General features: G+C 40.3%; 1 protein-coding gene across 1 annotated transcript; it reads left to right on the plus strand.

The window, feature by feature from the left end:
* Positions 1–1,094: 1,094 nt before the first annotated feature.
* On the plus strand, positions 1,095–21,706 carry LOC145105086 (uncharacterized). Its single transcript, XM_079042224.1, has 2 exons — positions 1,095–1,694; positions 21,317–21,706. Exons 1-2 carry the CDS (start codon positions 1,095–1,097, stop codon positions 21,704–21,706), a joined length of 990 nt encoding a protein of 329 aa, XP_078898350.1.
* Positions 21,707–22,701: the final 995 nt, after the last annotated feature.

Genomic DNA, 22,701 nt, shown 5'->3' on the forward strand with positions numbered 1-22,701 from the left:
AGAAAACTTTTCCCAGATTGCTAATAGATTTGGAAAGGTTATCAATCCGTTCGATAATATCAACAATAGAAGAGATTACTCAATGGGGAAGGTGGACGTATTAACTTCTAAGAGACGATGGATCAATGAACAAATCACCATTAAACCCGATGGAAGAACGTATCAAATTGGTGTTGTGGAATATACCGATGATTGGTCTCCATTTAAGCTCGTTCCATTTGACAAATTAGAGGAAGATTCTGAAGATGAAAGTGACGATGATGAAGGGGTATTGGACACATGGATGCAGGAAGAAGATAACAAAGAAGAGGAAGGGGAATTTCGGTCAGAAGACCAACCGGTAATCAATAAAACAGCTCCAATTTTTACTGATTCCATCATCAACCCAGAACCACCGATGACGGAAGAAAACAACGGTGAAGAAGTCGGCGAGCCTCGGGTACCAAACTCCGTTGGTTCTAGTATCAAAGCGAATACAAACATTAATGATCCTCGAATGGAGGAAGTTGTGGCGGTTTATGTTCCACAAAACTTTATAATCCCTCTACACATGTGTGTGGACCTTGGGAATAAAATGGGGGAATTTAATTCGTTTGACACATCCCAGGAACCGGTTCACATAAAAACCAAAAATGTTATCCCTAAATTTGGTGATTGTGGGTCGGCAAAACACTTAATCCCATTTGGGTGCTTTGGGCCTTTCCCAAATAATTACCCCCTATATTCACCTCCCCAATAGCCCAAAATGAAACAGTCCAAAAATCCAACTCACATTTGGATTCTAACAGCGATAGACCCAAGGTCAAGAAAAGGAAAAGGGATAAACATGGTGCATGGTCTTTGTCCATTACCTTCTTCACCGACTCTCTTGCTCCACATCAACCAGTACAATCAATCATCAACCCTATACCTTCTCATCTGGATCGGAACGGAAAACCCAATTATGCAGCTAACGAAGTACATCTCGATGACTCTAATTCGTGTAAACGACTACAGACGACTAAGATTGGAGCTGAGATTGGATTCCAAATCAGCTCAGATAATTTGATAACTGCGAATATTGTTGGTGAAATTGGTGTACAAGCTTGTGTCCAATGAATTGCATCTTGTTGAACGGTAGAGGTATTAGTGAGGAGGTTAAAATCAAGTGGTTTCATCGTTTAAAAAGATTACGTAATGCCAATTTCATCAGTATTCAAGAAACACATTTAATCGATTATTCTAGTATAGATGTCAATAGATGTTGGGGCTCATCGGATTTTGATTGGGAAGGGGTGGACTCTTGTGGCAGGTCAGGAGAATTATTATTGATTGGGAACACTAATTGTTTTAAAAACTTAGAGGTTATTAAATCCACAAACTACCTCATTATCATTGGTAATTGGGTGGGTATTGATGGTAACACAATATTTGCAAATATATATGGACCTCAAGCTATTGTCGACAAGAACAACTTATGGAAAGAACTGATATCCATCAAAAGAGTGAAAACTGGGAAATGGGTGGTTTTCGGAGACTTTAATGTGGTCAGACGACATGATGAAAGATTCAATTCTCAATTTTGCCCTTCTAGTGCAGTTGCGTTCAACAGGTTTATTCAAGATGCTGAATTGCATGACTTCAACATGGGGGGAGAACGTTACACCTACATGATCCCTTTTGATGCCAAGTTAAGTAAACTAGACAGATTTCTCGTCTGCTCGGACTTCCTCTCGTCTTTTTCCTCTCTATCTATTACGGATCACCCCCATGAGATCTCAGACCACTCGCTAGTTGCTCTGATGTCTTCTGTGAATAATTACGATCCATCCCCTTTTAGATTGTTGGGTCTAAAATTATGGTTTATACTTTGCTTTTCTAGGAAATTGTATTTTTTAGTCTAGGACCGTAAACATCATTGGTGTTTGCGGTTAGATGTGTTCACGGGTGTCTTTTCGGCCCAATGGGTGTTTACGGCAGTGAACTGGTTCACGGCCGTGAACCCATTTACGGCCCATGCTCCCCAAGTATATATATAGGTGTTAGGGGCGAGGAGTGTTGGAGGAGTGTACGGCTAGAGGAGCTTAAGTGTGTGTATTTTAAGGTGTTCTAGAGAGAGAAATGAGAGAATGTGCAAGTGTGTGTGAATCTTGTGTATTGTTCATCATTCCAATCTTGAATACATCATAGATTCATATTATTCTTCTTCTCTTTCTTCTACATTTAGATCTGGCATCATCCGTTTGATTGAGATTCTGCACCATCAAACGGATCTGATTGATACTCAAGCAAATTTGGGACTTACAAGTGGTATCAGAGCTTGGATTGTATCAATCAATTTTTTCAGATCTGGAGCGTATTTGATCTTATTTTTGAAGGATTTTTTCGTTTTTGGATAGATCTTTGAAAAATAGGGGGGTTTTTTCTTCGTGTTTTTGATAAAAACGAGTTTTGGAGCAAAAAGAGGTAAAAACGCTGTTTTTCATGTCAGCTGAAGCAGTGTTCACGACCATTGAAGGGTTTACGGCCTTTGAAAATCAACGGTTTACGGCCATTGAAGGGTTTACGACCGTAAACCCGTTTACGGCCGAAATCGCGTTTACTGCTAGGGTTTCTCGACGGCGGCCGTAATCTCGGATTAGGGTTCCTCGGTGTTTTGGGCTTCCGAAGTCGGCCCAACTCGTTTACAGTCCTCGGTTCTTCAGCCCAGCAGGAGTTCACGGCCAAATCGTTTGCGGCCCAGCAGGAGTTCTCGGCCCACTTGCTCGTTCAACAACTTCCTTCTTTATCAACAATCTCGATAAGGGGGGACGGATTTTGGGGTTGCCGGGGATCGAACTCGGGTCCCCTGACTCATAAACCAGGCGCCTTTCCAACTGATCTAGCTTGCTAGATGCTATACGCCTTCCAGATTTAATTCATAAGGCGTCCCTGTCTCGATCCTATTTTCACAAAATTGTCACTTTTAGCCCAAAAATCAATTTCCTTTTATTTTAAAATTTCCATTTTCAACCCAAAATTTTAGTTTTAATTTTTGACTTTTAATTTTGACTTTGACTTTCAAGTTTGACCTTTGACTTTAAACTTTGACTTTTTCGTTTAACTTTCAAATTTTCAAATTTAATTTTTCGGTTTGACTTTTAAGTTTGACCTTTTAAATTTGACTTTTGAGGTTTCAAGTCAAAGGGCATTTTTGGTAAACAATGAGTTCTTCAAACATCAAAGTCAATGAACTTTCCTTGGAGAATTTACGTGAACACTATGAATTACTACGAAGAGAGAACGAGGAACTAAAATACGAAGGGTACCAACTTAGGAAAGGCCAGAAACCATTGAAAGATCAATTAGAGGCCAAAACAAATTATTATAAGAAATTACAGGTAGAATACAGTGACAAGTGTGTTCATTATAGATATCTTAAGAAAGATTTTGATGCTATGACTGCCGAACTTGATGCATTAAAATCCAAATATAAAGATGTTGAATTCAACTTTAAGAAATTTGATGTGTCAAGTGAGGTAGTTGTATCCAAGATAGAAAAACAATTAACATTTAAAGATAATCAAAACAAGGGTCTAGGGTATCATGATGTTCCACCTCCTTTCAATGATCACTACACTTTCACCCCTCTGACTAAGGAAGAAATTGAAAATGAATCACACCTTAAGTATGGCCAACCCCCTGCTTCAGCTTCAGTTATGTGATATCCCCATTTTCACGGCCAGAAAATACCGATTTTGTTTATGCTTTGTTTAAAAATCAGAGTAACATTTTAAATAAAAGTGTTGCGGAATTTGTTCCCAAAATAAAATATGATAAAGATTTATCAAAGCATTTCCGTAGAAATGTATTTCATTAAAAACCTCGGGATGTCATGTTCGATACAGATCAAAAGCATAAACAGTACAATATAAGCCTTACTACATTTATTCATATCTACAGGCCTATATCCGTAATCTCTCATCCCAAACATCACATCTATGCTCGTGCACCACTACCTGTAATACAAGAAACTAAGTGGGTCAGGCTTGGGAGCCTGGTGAGCACATAGGGTTTTCAACCCACAATAAATAAGTTTATTAATTTCATCAACCAACAATAACCATATTACCCGTTCCCGTTATCCTCACTTTACGTCCCTAAACACCTATCATAAGGGACCTAGCCTAAGGATCATCATCAGGATGGACACTACTGCTAAGGGGGTTCCTCAACAATAAATGTCCTAAAGGAAACCATGAGGGGGATGGAGTACACCGGTAAACACATCGTTCACAAACACGTACAGGTTGCGAGCCTGCTAGCGTTCCATTGGACTGTCTAGAAGAGTCTGTGGTTGTCATCCATACTCCGCTAGATGACATAATGAACAACAACAACATCGAGGCCTCTCATCATTTTATCACACATCGTCTATTACATCTACCCATGTTTTACCCCAACATTTTATAGATATAAAATACATATACAGTTTAAATCATTTAAAACATGTATAAAAATCTTTCATCAACATAGACAGCAAGTATTCAGACAATATGCACACATAGCACGTAGTTTATATTAAATACTTCATATCTATGTGTAAGATAAAAATGACTATGCACTCACCTGAAAAGGTGGTGACTCTGCACTCGGACAACGCTTCGTTACTCTTAAAACAATTTTCCTCGACAAAACAACGGGTTTTTATTAAATATCGGGCTTCGCTGGAGCAGCGTTTCCGAGCCGAAAGCTTTTCTTCTCGGAGCCGTCGGGCACTCCGGGGCTTCCTTCTCGTGCTAGGGAGGTTCCCTAGACTTGGGAGGGGTTTAGGGAGGCTAGAGAGAAGTTAGAGAGAGAAAGAAAGGCTTATGGTGTGAAGAAAATATGAAGAGTTCACCCTTTATTTATAGGGATTTTATAGTAAAGTAGCCCCTAAGTTTCGTCTGTATCTTCCGCGTACGAGCTCCATTTTCTACATTCTTTATATCCACGCGTTGGTATTTACGAGTACTACAACTTTCATTTAGTCCCCGTCGGCTAATTCTCCTTCTATCTCAGATTTACAAAAACTGTATCGTATTTATCGCGCACGAAGAGTAGCGACTAAGCTTCGTCCATATATTTCGCATACGAGCTTCATTTCCGACGTTATTTATATCCACGCGTTGGTATTTACGAGTACTACAATTTTCATTTAGACCCCGTTGGCTAATTCTCATTCTCTCTCGGATTTACAAAACTGTATTGAATTTGCCACGCTCGAAAAGTAGAGACTAAGCTTTGTCCATAACGTTCGCATACAAGCTCCATTTTTGACGTTATTTATATCCACGTGTTGGTAAAAACAAAATCTACAACTTTCCTTTTTACTCTGTCGGCTAATTCACGACCGATCTTAAATTTAACAGTAGGATGTGATTACACAGTTAAATTTCCGCGTAAAATTCATAAATTTTACATACGGACTCCGTTTTCGTCTGTCTTTTTGTCGTTGAGTTCCTATTAATGAGATATTCACCTCTCATTTAGGTCGTGTAAGCCAAAAACCGCTCGAACTAAAATTCGAGTTTCGGGCCGTGCACTACAACTTTCATTTAGACCCCGTTGGCTAATTCTCATTCTATCTCGGATTTATAAAACTGTATTGAATTTGCCACGCTCGAAAAGTAGAGACTAAGCTTTGTCCATAACGTTCGCATACGAGCTCCGTTTTTGACGTTATTTATATCCACGCGTTGGTAAAAACAAAATCTACAACTTTCCTTTTTACTCTGTCGGCTAATTCCCGACCGATCTTAAATTTAACAGTAGGATGTGATTACAAAGTTAAATGTCCGTGTAAAATTCATAAATTTTACATACGGACTCCGTTTTCGTCTTGTCTTTTTGTCGTTGAGTTCCTATTAATGATATATTCAACTCTCATTTAGGTCGCGTAAGCCAAAAATCGCTCGAACTAAAATTCGAGTTTCGGGCCGTGCACTGTTATGCCAAATCTTAGAAAAATCATAACTTCCTCATACAAAGTCAGATTTGGGCATTCTTTATATCCCCGGAATCCTTGTTTCGAACACCACCACTTTATGTAAAGATATCGGGTTTATCTCACACTTTAATTTTTACGCTTATTTTTATTCTTTATTAATTATACCTTTATAATTAAGTATAAAACACATAAATTCACATAATTCACATAATACTCAAATAATTCATTTTTATTACTTCAAAAAGAGTTACAATAGTTGACCTAGACTATTACATCATCTATTAATGCTTAGCCCTGAAACCCGGGTGTTACAAGTTAAGGCTGAACAATCAGGGCCAACTGAGGGTGCTGAGATGAAAAATACTGATGTTTCTACTTCTTGTGCAGGTAAAGTAGTGGAAGAAGTGAACAAGGAGAACACTTTTGAACAAACCAATGTCTCCTTAAACTCTGAATCTGTTGCTTCTAACTCAGTTACTTCTGATAAACCTGTTGTTAAGAAATACAGGCCACCAAAGCAAGTGAAACAGATGGCCTGCTGCAAGTGTGCTTGTGGGAACAATCAGCGACAAGGCAAGGATACGCCACCAGGGGCAGGAAGAAACAACTTCCCAGTGAAGAAAAAGACTTGCTTTCACTGTGGAACACCTGTACACATTGCCAGAAATTATCCTAATCGCGCATACGTTCCCTACTATGCACAAGGGTGGCAGAACGCGCCAAGAGGGAGATTTTCCAAAAGAAACCCCTCAAGGTCAAGTTCGGACAATGGCGACTGGAATGCCACGAAGGGCAAGAGTTCAACTCCCAAGGCCAAGAATCCAAATCCCAAAGGCAAGAAGGGAATGCCAGCCAAGAAGTCCAATCCAAGAGATGCTCCAGTGAAACCAAGACCGATTAGTTCAAAGTCATCTCGGCGATTGGCTTCGAGTTCAAAATCAAGTGTCGGGGCACCCATCAGATCGAACAAGAAATGGGTTAAACGCGACTACAGATGGGTTCCGAAGGTTCACTCTCCCAAATCACCTAATGACTCTAATATTTTTACATCTTCTGTTTGTGATAAGCAGGATATGTCATGGGAGAGAGTTCCTTGCAAAGATGACAAAGGTCGACCCAGTTTCAAAATGGACTGGGTTCCAAAGACCAACTGATCCCGCTCTGTGCTGGAGCAGCTATGGAGGCATATCATCAGACTTCGGTTTGTTGGTAGTGGTTGTTCCAGGCTTATGATAAGAGGCATCTCACAACTGTACAACACTCAGAATTTAGTTTGAGAGTATGTGTCCTTTGCGGGAAAGAAAGAAAGGAAGGGATCACTCATGGGTTTTGTGCTTAACGATGTGAAGAATTTTTGGATCTGTTCTGAGATTATGCGTGCTGTTCTCAGACCTTCTGGATGCAAATTCAATCGGTGACTTATGGTTTGAGTTTTCTTCTCTATACTCCTGAGTTTATCTTAAACTGATTCGTTTTTTAGACAATTTTTATTTTTTTATATGTTTGTAGGGAAGTGATATCAAGATAAAGTGATAACGGGCAGTCTAAAACATGTGTAAGGGACTGAATCTGAATTGTCTAGACTCTGTGTTCAATGTGCTGGTAGGCACGAAGGATTTGACAATGTGGAATTAGATAGGATCGTTTGGGCTGGCCATACGACGCTCGGGTAGATTGAGCAGTGAGATAAGCACGGGATACACTAAATTAATACGCATCTAGAACTATGGCTCAAATTTTCCTTGATGTATGGACTTATGTACTTAATTATGGTTCTGATATGGCGACTGGGGGGTTCTGATAAAGTAGGTATGTAGGAAATTATTTTCTTGCTTTCTATCTGTCAGTCATATGTTGCTTCCTCTGCGTGATTGGAAGAGATCCGGCCTGGATTGCAACATATGCAACTCTAATTCTACGCACCTCCTTATCTATGAAATTCTTTCTATCTGTTAGCCATATGTTGTCCCCTCTGCGTGATCCGAAGATCTGACCTAGGACACAGCATATGCAACATTCTACCTCTCAATCCCTCTATCTCTGTTAGTCATATGTTGTCCCCTCTGCGTGATTGAAAGAGATTCGACCTGGGACACAACATATGCACCTATCTCTAAATCTGTCTTCGTCCTTAATAATTGTCTATTCACCTAAAGTAAGGAGTTCTTTGGAAGTTCTTGATAATCAGGGTATATCGGGAAGTGGGGAACACGTTCTAGTGCAACTAAAATCGAACCATTTAGAGGTTGTCTGTAGATCTCGCTGCTCAATTTAAGTGGACAACAATACCTGTAGTCGTCGTCAGCTAAATGGTATATTTGGAAAATTTTGTCGATATCCTTCGTGTTTAAGTGGACCACAATACCTGCAATTGACCAGATCTATTCATGAAGGTGAAGGTATTGATAAACAAAGTTAAGACTGTCTCACAACTTTGATCCCAAATATTTTTGTTTTTGTTAAATTTGTTCATAGTTTTCCTCTATGCACAAATTTAGGGGGAAAATTTAAAAAAAAAATTCAAAAATCAAACAAAAAATTAGAAAATTCAAAATCCAAAAATAGTGTTATACTCTGTTTTATTTTTTTCAAAAAAAATCCAAAAATATTGTGTGCTAAGTTTTCTTTTAGTTTTGTTTTGTCTTGAAAAGTGAATTCAGGTGTAGATGAGATTCATGGAGACTGTATCGAAATTTCTGAGCCAAAGCTTCATCCGTGATCATCGAAGAATTCTCATTCGAAGGAGCAAGAAATGAAGACTATTCTTTCAACATTCAATCCTTCAACCCCAGAAGCAAGGTGAAGCTGCACTTGAAGTTTATGTGACAGATTGCATTGAAGCCTCCTCAATCAATTTGCTGCTATCTATGTACCTGCTGAAGTGATCTAGAAGATTAGATCTCTCTATTGTTCTCTCTGAAGATTCTCAAGCTGAAAGCGCTAATTTTCAAGAATCTTATCAAGAAGCCTCCTCACCCAACGTGCGTTCAGAGTCAAATTCTGAAGAAAAGCCCAACTGCTCAAGATGAAGTCATTCATTTAAGATTCATCAAGTTCATCTTGAAGCTGTGAAGAAATCGAAGATAAACGTTGTGTGACAACCCGAAATTTACTCCGTCACTGTAACCCGTTTCCGTTAATAAAAGTTAGTTCTATTAAAATTTTCCGTTAACTTTTATTTATTAAAATAATTCATTTTGAGTTATTAAAATTAATAATATATAATGACGGAATAAAAACAACTAAGTCGGGTTACGGTTAGTTTACCCGGTAAAAACATTTAGCTCCGTTTAAACGACAGTGTATGGTGGGTCCCCACTAGGCAGCCATATATAAAGGAAGAGTGTCCACCTTTAGAGCCTTTTCCCCACCTTGGAGCTTTCTCTCTCTACTTTCTCTCTCTAAAATTGGGTTTGGCTCAAGAACACCACTTTCAAGCCTCAAAAATCAAAGGTAATCTTCCTAACTTGATTTTCTAGCTTGGTATTCATGTTATTTCGAGTTGGATCATCCAAATACCCCAACATGCATGCGTTTACGGTTTGGGGAGCCTCCCAAAACCGTAAACTCCTATATGAGGGTTTCGAAGCCCTAAAACACTTCCAAACCTTCTCTAAAGCTTAGATACTTGCATGCATGGACTAAGGAACCCAAGATCATGACTTTTTGGCCATAAACTTGAGTTTACGGTTCTTGAACATTCAAAAACCGTAAACCCAAAAACCGTAAACACCTCAAATGGTGTTTTGATGCCCCTAAACCCTTCCTTAGCTTGTTTGATGAACTAGAAACTAGTGTAGATGAGCTTAGGACCCAAAAACATGAAATGGTTGAAGTGGTCAAGGGTTTACGGCCGTAAACCCTAGAGTTTACGACCGTAAACTCCCAAGGAGTGGTCCAAGGACCGTAAACTCCAAGGGAGTACCCATTTGAACCCTAATCACTTCCCAAGCCTTTGAATTGATCCTAGAAGCCTTCCTTGTGATGCATGAGACCTTTAGACACACAAACTCACCATTTCCATGAGTTTACGGTCGTAAACTCATGGGGGAAATGGTCTCCCAACCGTAAACACACTTAAGTGTGGCCAAGTGAAGTGTAAACTCCATAGTGAGGCCATACACTCCTTAGATGCAACCTTTAGCACTTCTAACACTTGAAACAAAGTGTTTGCATACATTAAAGTACCTTTACTCATTTAATTAGTGATTACACAACTAATTAGATACTTTATACATCACTACATGTTACATAGGATCCGTGTGTGTGTTCAAGTCCTCACTTGACACCTAGCATCCTACCCGGCGTTTCCATCCACTTCACTCACTACAGGTGAGTTCATACCCCTAAATGAACCTTTTTAAATGTTTTTAACTGTTTTATGGGGGGGAATACAAGTTGAACCAAATAAGTTATAGTAACAACCGCATGTGAATTATAACTTGCAACCAAAAGGATTTTCTACACTATTAACTGTTTTTACCACCAAGAAGGGATTTTCTATATTTTCAACTAAATTGTCAACTAAACTGTTTTCAAATGCTTACCAAATTCATTTTCGTGTTAAATCACTATAAAACTATTTTCGAAAATTCTTTTAAACTATTTTTATTCCCAAACCATATCTACACCAATATATTTATATAAGTAAGACTTGAAGGACTTAGGACTAATAACTCACCTTACTTCCTGTTCTTGTTTGATTGTGGGCTTAGGGTATTTTGTTATTAGTCCAACTCTCGTTGAATTCTTAGTTATATATCTTGTATATTTGTGTCAGATATAAAAGTTTTCATATCAGTTCAATGCCTTTGGATATCAAAGACATGCAACCAACAATACTATTTAACTATAATAGGTATAGTTAAGGGATACTACTCAATGCTACTATTGCCATGACAACTACCAGAGTCAGTTCAGTTGTGAGTCAATATATGTTATGTACTATACAAGAGAACACTATATACTATACAAGGAGAACATTATATACTATACAAAGAGAACACTATATACTATACAAGGAGAACATTATATACTATACAAAGAGAACACTACATACTATACAAGAGAACTTACTAAAATAGAATGTGACATACTATTTCTCGATACGACACATCTTTGTGCTATCACCGCGTAACCAGAGTCTCCTGGAGGGAGAGCGGGCATTATGTGTATAGATCTATACGGGACAGACACTCCCACATCCCGACTGCTAGCTACAGTCCGACCCGTCTAGGCCCAGGGGTGACAAAATGTCACATCTACATATGACTCGGAGGGTCAAAGGGATTCGATCGTCAATCAGCATGGTTACGTACGAGTTCACATTCAAACCTTTAATTAATACTTTAAAAATTAAAGGCAACAGACTCCCTGAGGAGTATTGTACATTTAATACTACCTGGAGCCTGCATTTCATTACATATGGCCGACAGTGATACTGTTGGGGTAAAACATTTTTCTCATTACTATACATGGATAAAGTCAAACTATATTTTCAAACTAATAACTACTGGGAAAACTTGTACATTATCAAAGGAACAAACAAACCATCGGGTCTTGGTGAAGACTACTTTTTCTGGAAAACATAGGGTTTTCTAGGGCCCATGCTATTTTCGAACACCGAAACTTACTTTTACAATGTATAATTGTGAATATTTTTATACAGGAAATGACACTAAATACTTATGAACTCACCAGCTTTATGCTGATAAACGTTTTCAAAATAACTTGTATTCTCAGGTCATCAGTAGACAGGTATGGATGCAGCTTTTGAGAAGACGGAGCACATATAAGACTCCACTTTATTTTGATTGTATTTTTGTGTCTAACATTTGTACTGAACACGTTTGTAATACAATTATTATCTTAATGCAATGGATGTTGTTGCTTGTCTTTACTATTATGCTTTGTTATGATATTGTACATGACGTCCTCCACCTCAGAACGTATTCCACCGTTCTCGGTTTTGGGGTGTGACAGATTGGTATCAGAGCACTGTTTATAGTGAATCAAGTATATCAACCCATAAAAGATATACAAACTATAAACACATCGGGACTAAAACACTCTGAACAAGAATATATACTTTTAAATAATAAAATATTTAACTAAGTATATATATACATTCATTCATACAAAGGGTCAGTATCATACTAGAACAGAACAAAAGTATTAAGATTGTTGAACAGCACAGTTAGGCTTAGAGACATATGGCCAAAACTAGGCGGATGTAGCCTGATCAACTACATTTTCCTAGGAGTGGCTAGCATGTGCCTAAGAATGGTTGTGGTGTTGCAACAAGTCTAAAACTTACCAATACTGCTACAAGAACATCAGAACAAGAATACTATAGGAGTATTCTGCATTCTAGTTACAACATATGTGAGAACTAAAAGGGTCGTTACTAGTAGGGCAATAGTTGCTAAGTGGATACACCACGGTTACATGTGACTAAGGCGTTATAGACTTAGAATCTGTGACCTTTGCTTCATTTCCTGTTCTTGTTTGATTGTGGGCTTGGAGTTAGGGTCACTTATTCGAAGGTCTATTCTGCTTCGATTACATATAATTGGTATGCACTATGCAAATGTTGGGTCGACTAATGACGATCATCTTATAAGTATCATAGATTAGCGCCTATCAATTTTCTTTCCCCACTCTCGCGTAAATGGCATAACCGCATCCCGAGCGGAAGTCATGAAACTTTGAGCACGTCAGAGGACGCACGAGCGACATCTTCAAGGAGTTGTGCGCCAACTGACTGATCTTAGGGTTTGCCCCAAAGGATCCCCGTCGCCAGTAAAAGATGTCAACTCATCCCTCTCTTTTGATTGAGGAATAGCCATCTTTCTATAGTCAATAGAGTGCATGCCTGTAAACATTCCTAACTTTGGAAGTACTCTAGCTAGACTACTAAACTGCCAACATTTTCCTTGATGGTTTGATGTAAGACCTCCTGCTAGGTCATTTCTTTTCCCGAACTCATTATACATCAGTAATACCAGTAATATTGGCAGTATCTAATCGATGGGGAAGTTGTGCTTTTGGGTGTCCCTAACCTAGTAGTACATTCCCCTTTGTTTGTTAGACTATAGAGAGTTAGTCCAAGAAACACTCTTATCATGTTTACAAATCGATTCTTACTATTGTCACCGTTTTCGTAACCTTTCAATACAGGATGCCGCCTCGCAAGCGTCCAACCAGGAGAACTCCCGCAACTCAAGCTCCACCACCACCACCTACACCGCCGGTTCCTCCGCAGTTCGACCCGGTGTTGTTCCAAACAGCCGTGACTGCAGCCGTGACCGCCGCTCTGGCGCAAGTCAATTCTGGTGGTGCCAGTGGAGGTGGATTGGGGACTAACTCTAGCCAGGGTGAAACCCACCCCCGTGCTCGGGAATGCACCTACAAAGATTTCATCAGTTGCAAGCCTACCTACTTCAACGGGACCGGGGGAATCCTCGCCCTAACCCAATGGTTCGAAAGAACCGAAGCAGTATTCGAAATGTGCTCCTGCCCCGAAGGGAGCAAGATAAAGTTTGCTACTTGTACCCTTACCCAAAGGGCCCTAACATGGTGGAATGGCCATGTCAAAGCCCTCTCCCTGGTAGCAGCTAACGCCATGGGTTGGGATACACTGAAAGACCTAATGATGACAGAGTACTGCCCAAAGGGAGAAATTCAGAAATTGGAGGAGGAACTCTGGAATCTCAAAATGCAGGGTTCCGATATAGTAGCTTACACAACCCGGTACTGCGAGCTGGTAGCCCTATGCCCTAACATGATCCCCTCGGAAGCCAAGAAGATTGAGCGTTACATCGGGGGCCTAGTGCCTCCATATCGAGGGAACGTTCTATCATCAAGACCAACGACCTTCGAAAGTGCCAAGGAGTTGGCCCAAATGCTCATCGATCATGAAGTTCCCCGTGCTCCATCTACAACCACAACCATCACTACTGCTCCAACTCACACCTCCGACAACAAGAGAAAACGGGGAGATCGAAAGAAGGGGAAATCAGTCAAATCCTCTTCCAGTAACCAGCAAATAGTGGCTGTCCATGCTGCCACTACTCCTACTGCCCCTGTGCCCGCCAAAACATATGCGGGGAATCTACCCAAGTGCGATAAGTGCGCCTTCCATCATAACGGCCCATGCCGTGAAATGCACTGCACCAATTGCGACCGGAAGGGCCACACCATCCGGTTCTGCAGAGCACCTCCCAAACCTATTTCCCAAGTTCCCAGTTCGGGAGCAAGCCAGGCCTGCTATGGCTGTGGCGAAGTCGGACATTTCAAAAGGGACTGTCCAAAGGCTGGCAACGCGGGAGGAGCAGGTAGACTACTTGCTATTGGCCATAATGAGGCTGTAGCAGACCCCACCGTAGTCACGGGTACGTTCCTTCTTGATAACTATTATGCTTGTATTCTATTCGATAGTGGGGCAGAAAGAAGTTTCATAAATCAAAACTTTAAACACTTACTCAAACAATCACCGCAATCACTGAAAGAAACCTTCGTCGTAGAAATGGCTAACGGCAAGACGGAAAGTTCTAACGAAATCTACATAGGTTGTACCCTCACGCTAGATAGTCATTCGTTTCCTATCGATCTCATACCGGTAGCGATCAAGAGCTTTGATGTCATCATAGGCATGGACTGGTTGAGTCTCCATCATACCGACATCCTGTGTTTCGACAAAGCCATCCGGTTGAACTTGCCCAACAATGAAACATTGATGATCTACGGAGACAAACCCAGTACGAGCCTTCGCATCATCTCGAGCATTCAAGCCCAGAAATACTTGCGCAAGGAATATCGCGCATTCCTTGCACACGTTGTCGACACGAGCCGGAAAACGAAAGAACTAAAAGATTTCCCCGTCGTGTGCGACTTCCCTGACATCTTTCCAGAGGAACTGCCAGGCCTACCTCCCAAACGTCAAGTTGAGTTCAGAATCGATTTAAGCTACCCCCGTAGCTAAATCGCCCTATCGTCTAGCGCCTGCTGAGATGCAAGAACTATCCGGCCAACTTAACGAACTGCTCAGCAAGGGCTTTATAAGACCAAGCTTCTCACCCTGGGGAGCACCAGTCTTGTTCGTAAAGAAGAAAGACGGATCGTTCCGCATGTGCATCGACTACAGAGAACTCAACAGACTGACAATCAAGAACCGTTATCCCCTTCCTCGTATAGACGATTTATTTGATCAACTGCAAGGGGCGAGTTACTTTTCCAAAATTGATCTAAGGTCCGGGTATCACCAGTTGCGAGTGCTCGAGGAGGATGTTCTGAAGACAGCCTTCCGAACTCGTTACGGGCACTACGAGTTCGTAGTGATGCCGTTCGGACTGACCAATGCGCCCGCAGTCTTCATGGACTTGATGAATAGAGTATGCCGTCCTTACTTGGATCAGTTCGTCATCGTCTTCATTGATGATATACTTATCTACTCTAGAAGTGAGGAAGAGCATAGCGATCATCTGCGACAGATCCTGGAAACTCTACGATCGGAGAAGCTTTACGCAAAGTTCTCAAAGTGCGAATTTTGGATCCGAAGAGTCGAATTCTTAGGACACGTGGTTAGCAAAGAAGGAATCCACGTGGACCCATCCAAGATTAAAGCTATTGAGAACTGGTCAGCACCGAAGACGCCTACAAAAATTCGCCAATTTCTAGGCCTCGCTGGCTACTATCGAAGATTCATTCAGAATTTCTCTCGGATTGCGAAGCCTCTTACGACATTGACCCAGAAAGGCGTGGCCTTTGACTGGGAAGAAAAACAAGAGAAGGCATTCCGAACCCTGAAACGAGCCTTGTGCACCGCGCCGATACTGTCCCTCCCCGAAGGGACAGAAGACTTCGTAGTATATTGCGATGCATCCAATCAGGGGCTCGGCTGTGTTCTGATGCAACGAGGTAAGGTCATCGCCTACGCCTCAAGACAGCTGAAGACACACGAAGTCAACTACACCACGCACGACCTCGAGCTAGGAGCGGTCGTGTTCGCCCTAAAGATATGGAGACACTATCTGTATGGTACAAAGAGCACCATCTATACTGACCACAAAAGACTCCAGCACATCTTCAACCAGAAGGAGCTCAGCATGAGACAACGACGGTGGGTCGAGCTACTCAATGACTACGAATGTGAAATTCGTTACCACCCGGGTAAAGCCAATGTAGTAGCAGACGCCCTAAGTCGGAAGGAATATTCTGGGCGAAGAGTCAAGTCCCTAACCATGACTATCCATCCGCATCTACCCGCACAAATTAAGGGAGCACAGCTTGAAGCTTTGAAATCGGAAAATGTGGCGGGAGAGTCCCTGCGAGGAATGGATAAGAATCTGGTAGTCAAGGATAACGGAGCTTATTACCTCATGGACCGGATCTGGACACCGCGACACGGTGGCTTCAGAGACTTGGTCATGAAAGAAGCACACAACACTCGATATTCCATTCACCCAGGTTCAGATAAGATGTACCTGGATCTCAAGAAATCGTACTGGTGGCCTAACATGAAGGCGGAAATCGCTACCTTCATGAATAAGTGCCTTACTTGCGCTAAGGTCAAGGTCGAATACCAGAAACCCTCGGGTCTTCTCCAACAGCCAGAGATACCTGAATGGAAGTGGGAGATAATTACTATGGATTTCATTACCAAATTGCCCAAATCTCCGAGTGGGTACGACACCATTTGGGTAATTGTCGACCGGCTAACCAAATCCGCCCACTTCCTTCCTATCAAGGAAAATTTCAAAATGGAGAAACTTACGCGAATTTACATCCAAGAGGTAGTCTGACTGCACGGTGTACCTGTGTCCATTATTTCCGATCGGGATAGCAGATTCACCTCGAGGTTCTGGCAGTCACTACAGAAGGCTCTTGGAACTAAGCTGGATTTGAGCACAGCATACCATCCTCAAACCGATGGACAAAGTGAGAGAACTATTCAAACCTTGGAGGATATGCTGCGAGCCTGTGTAATCGACTTCGGTAAGGCGTGGGATACTCACTTACCCCTAGTCGAGTTTTCCTACAACAACAGTTATCACACAAGCATCAAAGCTGCCCCATTCGAAGCCCTATACGGCCGGAAGTGCAGATCCCCTCTATGCTGGGCCGAGGTAGGCGACACTCAATTAGCTAAGGGACGAGTTCCTGACAGCTCTCTCACCGGTCCAGAAATCATCCGCGAAACCACCGAAAAGATCGTGCAAATCCGAGCACGACTTAAAGCCTCAAGGGACCGACAGAAAAGCTACGCAGACAAACGGAGGAAACCCTTGGAATTCCAGGTGGGAGACCGAGTCCTTTTGAAAGTCTCACCCTGGAAAGGCTTGATACGCTTCGGAAAGCGCGGAAAGCTGAATCCAAGATACATAGGACCTTTTGAGATTCTCGCTAGAATCGGCCCCGTAGCTTACAAACTCAATCTACCCCGCGAACTTAGTAATGTGCATCCTACCTTCCACGTCTCGAACTTGAAAAAGTGTCTATCCGAAGAGACTCTCATAATCCCACTCGATGAAATCGAGATCAATGAGAGCCTCAACTTCGTGGAAGAACCTATGGAGATCATGGACCGAGAGGTCAAACGAACGAAGCAAAGCCGCATCCCGATTGTGAAGGTTCGTTGGAACGCCAAACGAGGACCAGAGTTCACTTGGGAGCGCGAGGATCAAATGAAACTTAACTATCCTCATCTCTTTGCTTAGTTGTGTTGTAATAACGTAACTACTTGAATTCTGAATTTCGGGACGAAATTCCCTCTAACGGGGGGATGATGTGACAACCCGAAATTTACTCCGTCACTGTAACCCGTTTCCGTTAATAAAAGTTAGTTCTATTAAAATTTTCCGTTAACTTTTATTTATTAAAATAATTCATTTTGAGTTATTAAAATTAATAATATATAATGACGGAATAAAAACAACTAAGTCGGGTTACGGTTAGTTTACCCGGTAAAAACATTTAGCTCCGTTTAAACGACAGTGTATGGTGGGTCCCCACTAGGCAGCCATATATAAAGGAAGAGTGTCCACCTTTAGAGCCTTTTCCCCACCTTGGAGCTTTCTCTCTCTACTTTCTCTCTCTAAAATCGGGTTTGGCTCAAGAACACCACTTTCAAGCCTCAAAAATCAAAGGTAATCTTCCTAACTTGATTTTCTAGCTTGGTATTCATGTTATTTCGAGTTGGATCATCCAAATACCCCAACATGCATGCGTTTACGGTTTGGGGAGCCTCCCAAAACCGTAAACTCCTATATGAGGGTTTCGAAGCCCCAAAACACTTCCAAACCTTCTCTAAAGCTTAGATACTTGCATGCATGGACTAAGGAACCCAAGATCATGACTTTTTGGCCATAAACTTGAGTTTACGGTTCTTGAACATTCAAAAACCGTAAACCCAAAAACCGTAAACACCTCAAATGGTGTTTTGATGCCCCTAAACCCTTCCTTAGCTTGTTTGATGAACTAGAAACTAGTGTAGATGAGCTTAGGACCCAAAAACATGAAATGGTTGAAGTGGTCAAGGGTTTACGGCCGTAAACCCTAGAGTTTACGACCGTAAACTCCCAAGGAGTGGTCCAAGGACCGTAAACTCCAAGGGAGTACCCATTTGAACCCTAATCACTTCCCAAGCCTTTGAATTGATCCTAAAAGCCTTCCTTGTGATGCATGAGACCTTTAGACACACAAACTCACCATTTCCATGAGTTTACGGTCGTAAACTCATGGGGGAAATGGTCTCCCAACCGTAAACACACTTAAGTGTGGCCAAGTGAAGTGTAAACTCCATAGTGAGGCCATACACTCCTTAGATGCAACCTTTAGCACTTCTAACACTTGAAACAAAGTGTTTGCATACATTAAAGTACATTTACTCATTTAATTAGTGATTACACAACTAATTAGATACTTTATACATCACTACATGTTACATAGGATCCGTGTGTGTGTTCAAGTCCTCACTTGACACCTAGCATCCTACCCGGCGTTTCCATCCACTTCACTCACTACAGGTGAGTTCATACCCCTAAATGAACCTTTTTAAATGTTTTTAACTGTTTTATGGGGGGGAATACAAGTTGAACCAAATAAGTTATAGTAACAACCGCATGTGAATTATAACTTGCAACCAAAAGGATTTTCTACACTATTAACTGTTTTTACCACCAAGAAGGGATTTTCTATATTTTCAACTAAATTGTCAACTAAACTGTTTTCAAATGCTTACCAAATTCATTTTCGTGTTAAATCACTATAAAACTATTTTCGAAAATTCTTTTAAACTATTTTTATTCCCAAACCATATCTACACCAATATATTTATATAAGTAAGACTTGAAGGACTTAGGACTAATAACTCACCTTACTTCCTGTTCTTGTTTGATTGTGGGCTTAGGGTATTTTGTTATTAGTCCAACTCTCGTTGAATTCTTAGTTATATATCTTGTATATTTGTGTCAGATATAAAAGTTTTCATATCAGTTCAATGCCTTTGGATATCAAAGACATGCAACCAACAATACTATTTAACTATAATAGGTATAGTTAAGGGATACTACTCAATGCTACTATTGCCATGACAACTACCAGAGTCAGTTCAGTTGTGAGTCAATATATGTTATGTACTATACAAGAGAACACTATATACTATACAAGGAGAACATTATATACTATACAAAGAGAACACTATATACTATACAAGGAGAACATTATATACTATACAAAGAGAACACTACATACTATACAAGAGAACTTACTAAAATAGAATGTGACATACTATTTCTCGATACGACACATCTTTGTGCTATCACCGCGTAACCAGAGTCTCCTGGAGGGAGAGCGGGCATTATGTGTATAGATCTATACGGGACAGACACTCCCACATCCCGACTGCTAGCTACAGTCCGACCCGTCTAGGCCCAGGGGTGACAAAATGTCACATCTACATATGACTCGGAGGGTCAAAGGGATTCGATCGTCAATCAGCATGGTTACGTACGAGTTCACATTCAAACCTTTAATTAATACTTTAAAAATTAAAGGCAACAGACTCCCTGAGGAGTATTGTACATTTAATACTACCTGGAGCCTGCATTTCATTACATATGGCCGACAGTGATACTGTTGGGGTAAAACATTTTTCTCATTACTATACATGGATAAAGTCAAACTATATTTTCAAACTAATAACTACTGGGAAAACTTGTACATTATCAAAGTAACAAACAAACCATCGGGTCTTGGTGAAGACTACTTTTTCTGGAAAACATAGGGTTTTCTAGGGCCCATGCTATTTTCGAACACCGAAACTTACTTTTACAATGTATAATTGTGAATATTTTTATACAGGAAATGACACTAAATACTTATGAACTCACCAGCTTTATGCTGATAAACGTTTTCAAAATAACTTGTATTCTCAGGTCATCAGTAGACAGGTATGGATGCAGCTTTTGAGAAGACGGAGCACATATAAGACTCCACTTTATTTTGATTGTATTTTTGTGTCTAACATTTGTACTAAACACGTTTGTAATACAATTATTATCTTAATGCAATGGATGTTGTTGCTTGTCTTTACTATTATGCTTTGTTATGATACTGTACATGACGTCCTCCACCCCAGAACGTATTCCGCCGTTCTCGGTTTTGGGGTGTGACACGTTGAAGCCAAGATCCCAATGAAGATTAACAAGAAAAGCCAGCTACCTTTTTAGGGGGAGTTTGTTGGTTCAGTTAGAAAAGAAAGCTATAAACCAAGGGGGAGATTGTTGGGTCTAAAATTATGGTTTATACTTTGCTTTTCTAGGCAATTGTATTTTTTAGTCTAGGACCGTAAACATCCTTGGTGATTGCGGTTAGATGTGTTCACGGGTGTGTTTTCCGCCCAATGGGTGTTTACGGCCGTGAACTGGTTCACGGCCGTGAACCCTTTTACGGCCCTTGTTCCCCAAGTATATATATATATATATATATATATATATATATATATATATATATATATATATATATATATATATATATATATATATATATATATATATATATATATATATATAGGTTTTAGGGGTGAGGAGTGTTGGAGGAGTGTACGGCTAGAGGAGCTTAAGTGTGTGTATTTTAAGGTGTTCTAGAGAGAGAAAGGAGAGAAGGTGCAAGTGTGTGTGTGAATCTTGTGTATTGTTCATCATTCCAATCTTGAATACATCATAGATTCATATTCTTCTTCTTCTCCTTCTTCTTCATTTAGATCTGGCATCATCCGTTTGATTGGGATTCCGCACCATCGAACGGATCTGATTGATACTCAAGCAGATTTGGGACTTACATAGATTATTTAATTCTTGGTTAATAAAGGATGGCTTTGATTCAATGGTCATCAAGTCTTGGGTTAATTTTAATGGCTTTGGTAACAATGATGCTTATATTGCTGTGAAACTTAGATACCTGAAAGGAGAAATCAAGAAGTGGAGGAATGCTAAATCGAAAAAAGAACATCGGGAGATTTTAAGATGTCAAAACAGTGAAGCACAATTGGAATTGGAAGCTGAATCAAGAATCTTAACTGCAAATGAATTGGCGACTCGAGCACAAGGACTTCAAAAGATTGTGGAATTGGAAAAACTTGCAGTTCTTGACCTCAAACAGAAATCCAAAATCAAATGGACTATTGATGGTGATGAAAATACTCGGTTATTTCATGGATATATCAATAGCAGAGACAGGAATAATAAGATACAAGGATAAATGATAAATGGTAGATGGACTTCAGATGTGGCGTAGGTGAAGGGTGAAGTTTTACAGTTCTTCAAAAAGAAATTCAAGGAATAATGGTCCTCTCGCCCCAAACTAATAAGCTCAAGATTCAAGTTCATCTCTATGATGGATGCAATTCTATTGGAAGCCCATATTAATTTATCAGAAATCAAAACGGCGGTGTGGGCTTGTGGCAATGCAAAAGCCCCAGGGCCCGTGTAAGTCCCAAAACACTTAGATCAATATGATATCAATCAAACTATCTAAAGAATGTGGAATATAAATCAGATAGTGATTCAAGAACACACAAATAACTCTTAATGCACACGATTTATTAGATGAAATCATCTGGTACACAAGGAAACTCTTAACAGTTGAATACCACAATAATGATCAACAACTAGCTCCTAAACGGCTGAAAAGCAATACATAGTAACCTAGTACAAAGCCTTAACATGCCCATCCCAAACTGACCGAAATCACCATAGCGATTTCGGTCCCCATAACCGAAAACACCATAAGCCCACATTCCTAAGCCCAAATACAATAATAAACTATAAGCCCAACATAAACCACTTAAATATGACCCAAAAATCTCCCATTTGGTTTATTGTTGGCTGACTTTACCGCTTCTCCACCATATGAACATCGAAATTAGCCAACACTCCTACCCACAACCTCTTATCAATGATTGTCGCTATAATTCTGTTATATTTGATGCAATTGTAATTTGTTCAAAGCTGGAAGAAAACAGATTTTGCAATCTATCTGATGAACTCGACGAGTTGACTCATCAGATAGCTGATTTTTCGATTTCCTTATCTTGTTTGGTTTGGGATAATTACCATAAATCGTCTTTATCACTATAAATTGAATTTTTTGAATGGTAATCCAATTTCCTTACCAAATAAGATGGATTAGGTCAAATTTTAAGATAATTACAAAATTATATGATTAGTTTAATTGTTTAAAATTTGATCTAGAAG

Source organism: Lactuca virosa, chromosome 4 (genome assembly GCF_052849685.1).
Source record: "Lactuca virosa cultivar CGN04683 chromosome 4, Lactuca_virosa_CGN04683_v6, whole genome shotgun sequence".
Lineage (NCBI taxonomy): Eukaryota > Viridiplantae > Streptophyta > Magnoliopsida > Asterales > Asteraceae > Lactuca > Lactuca virosa.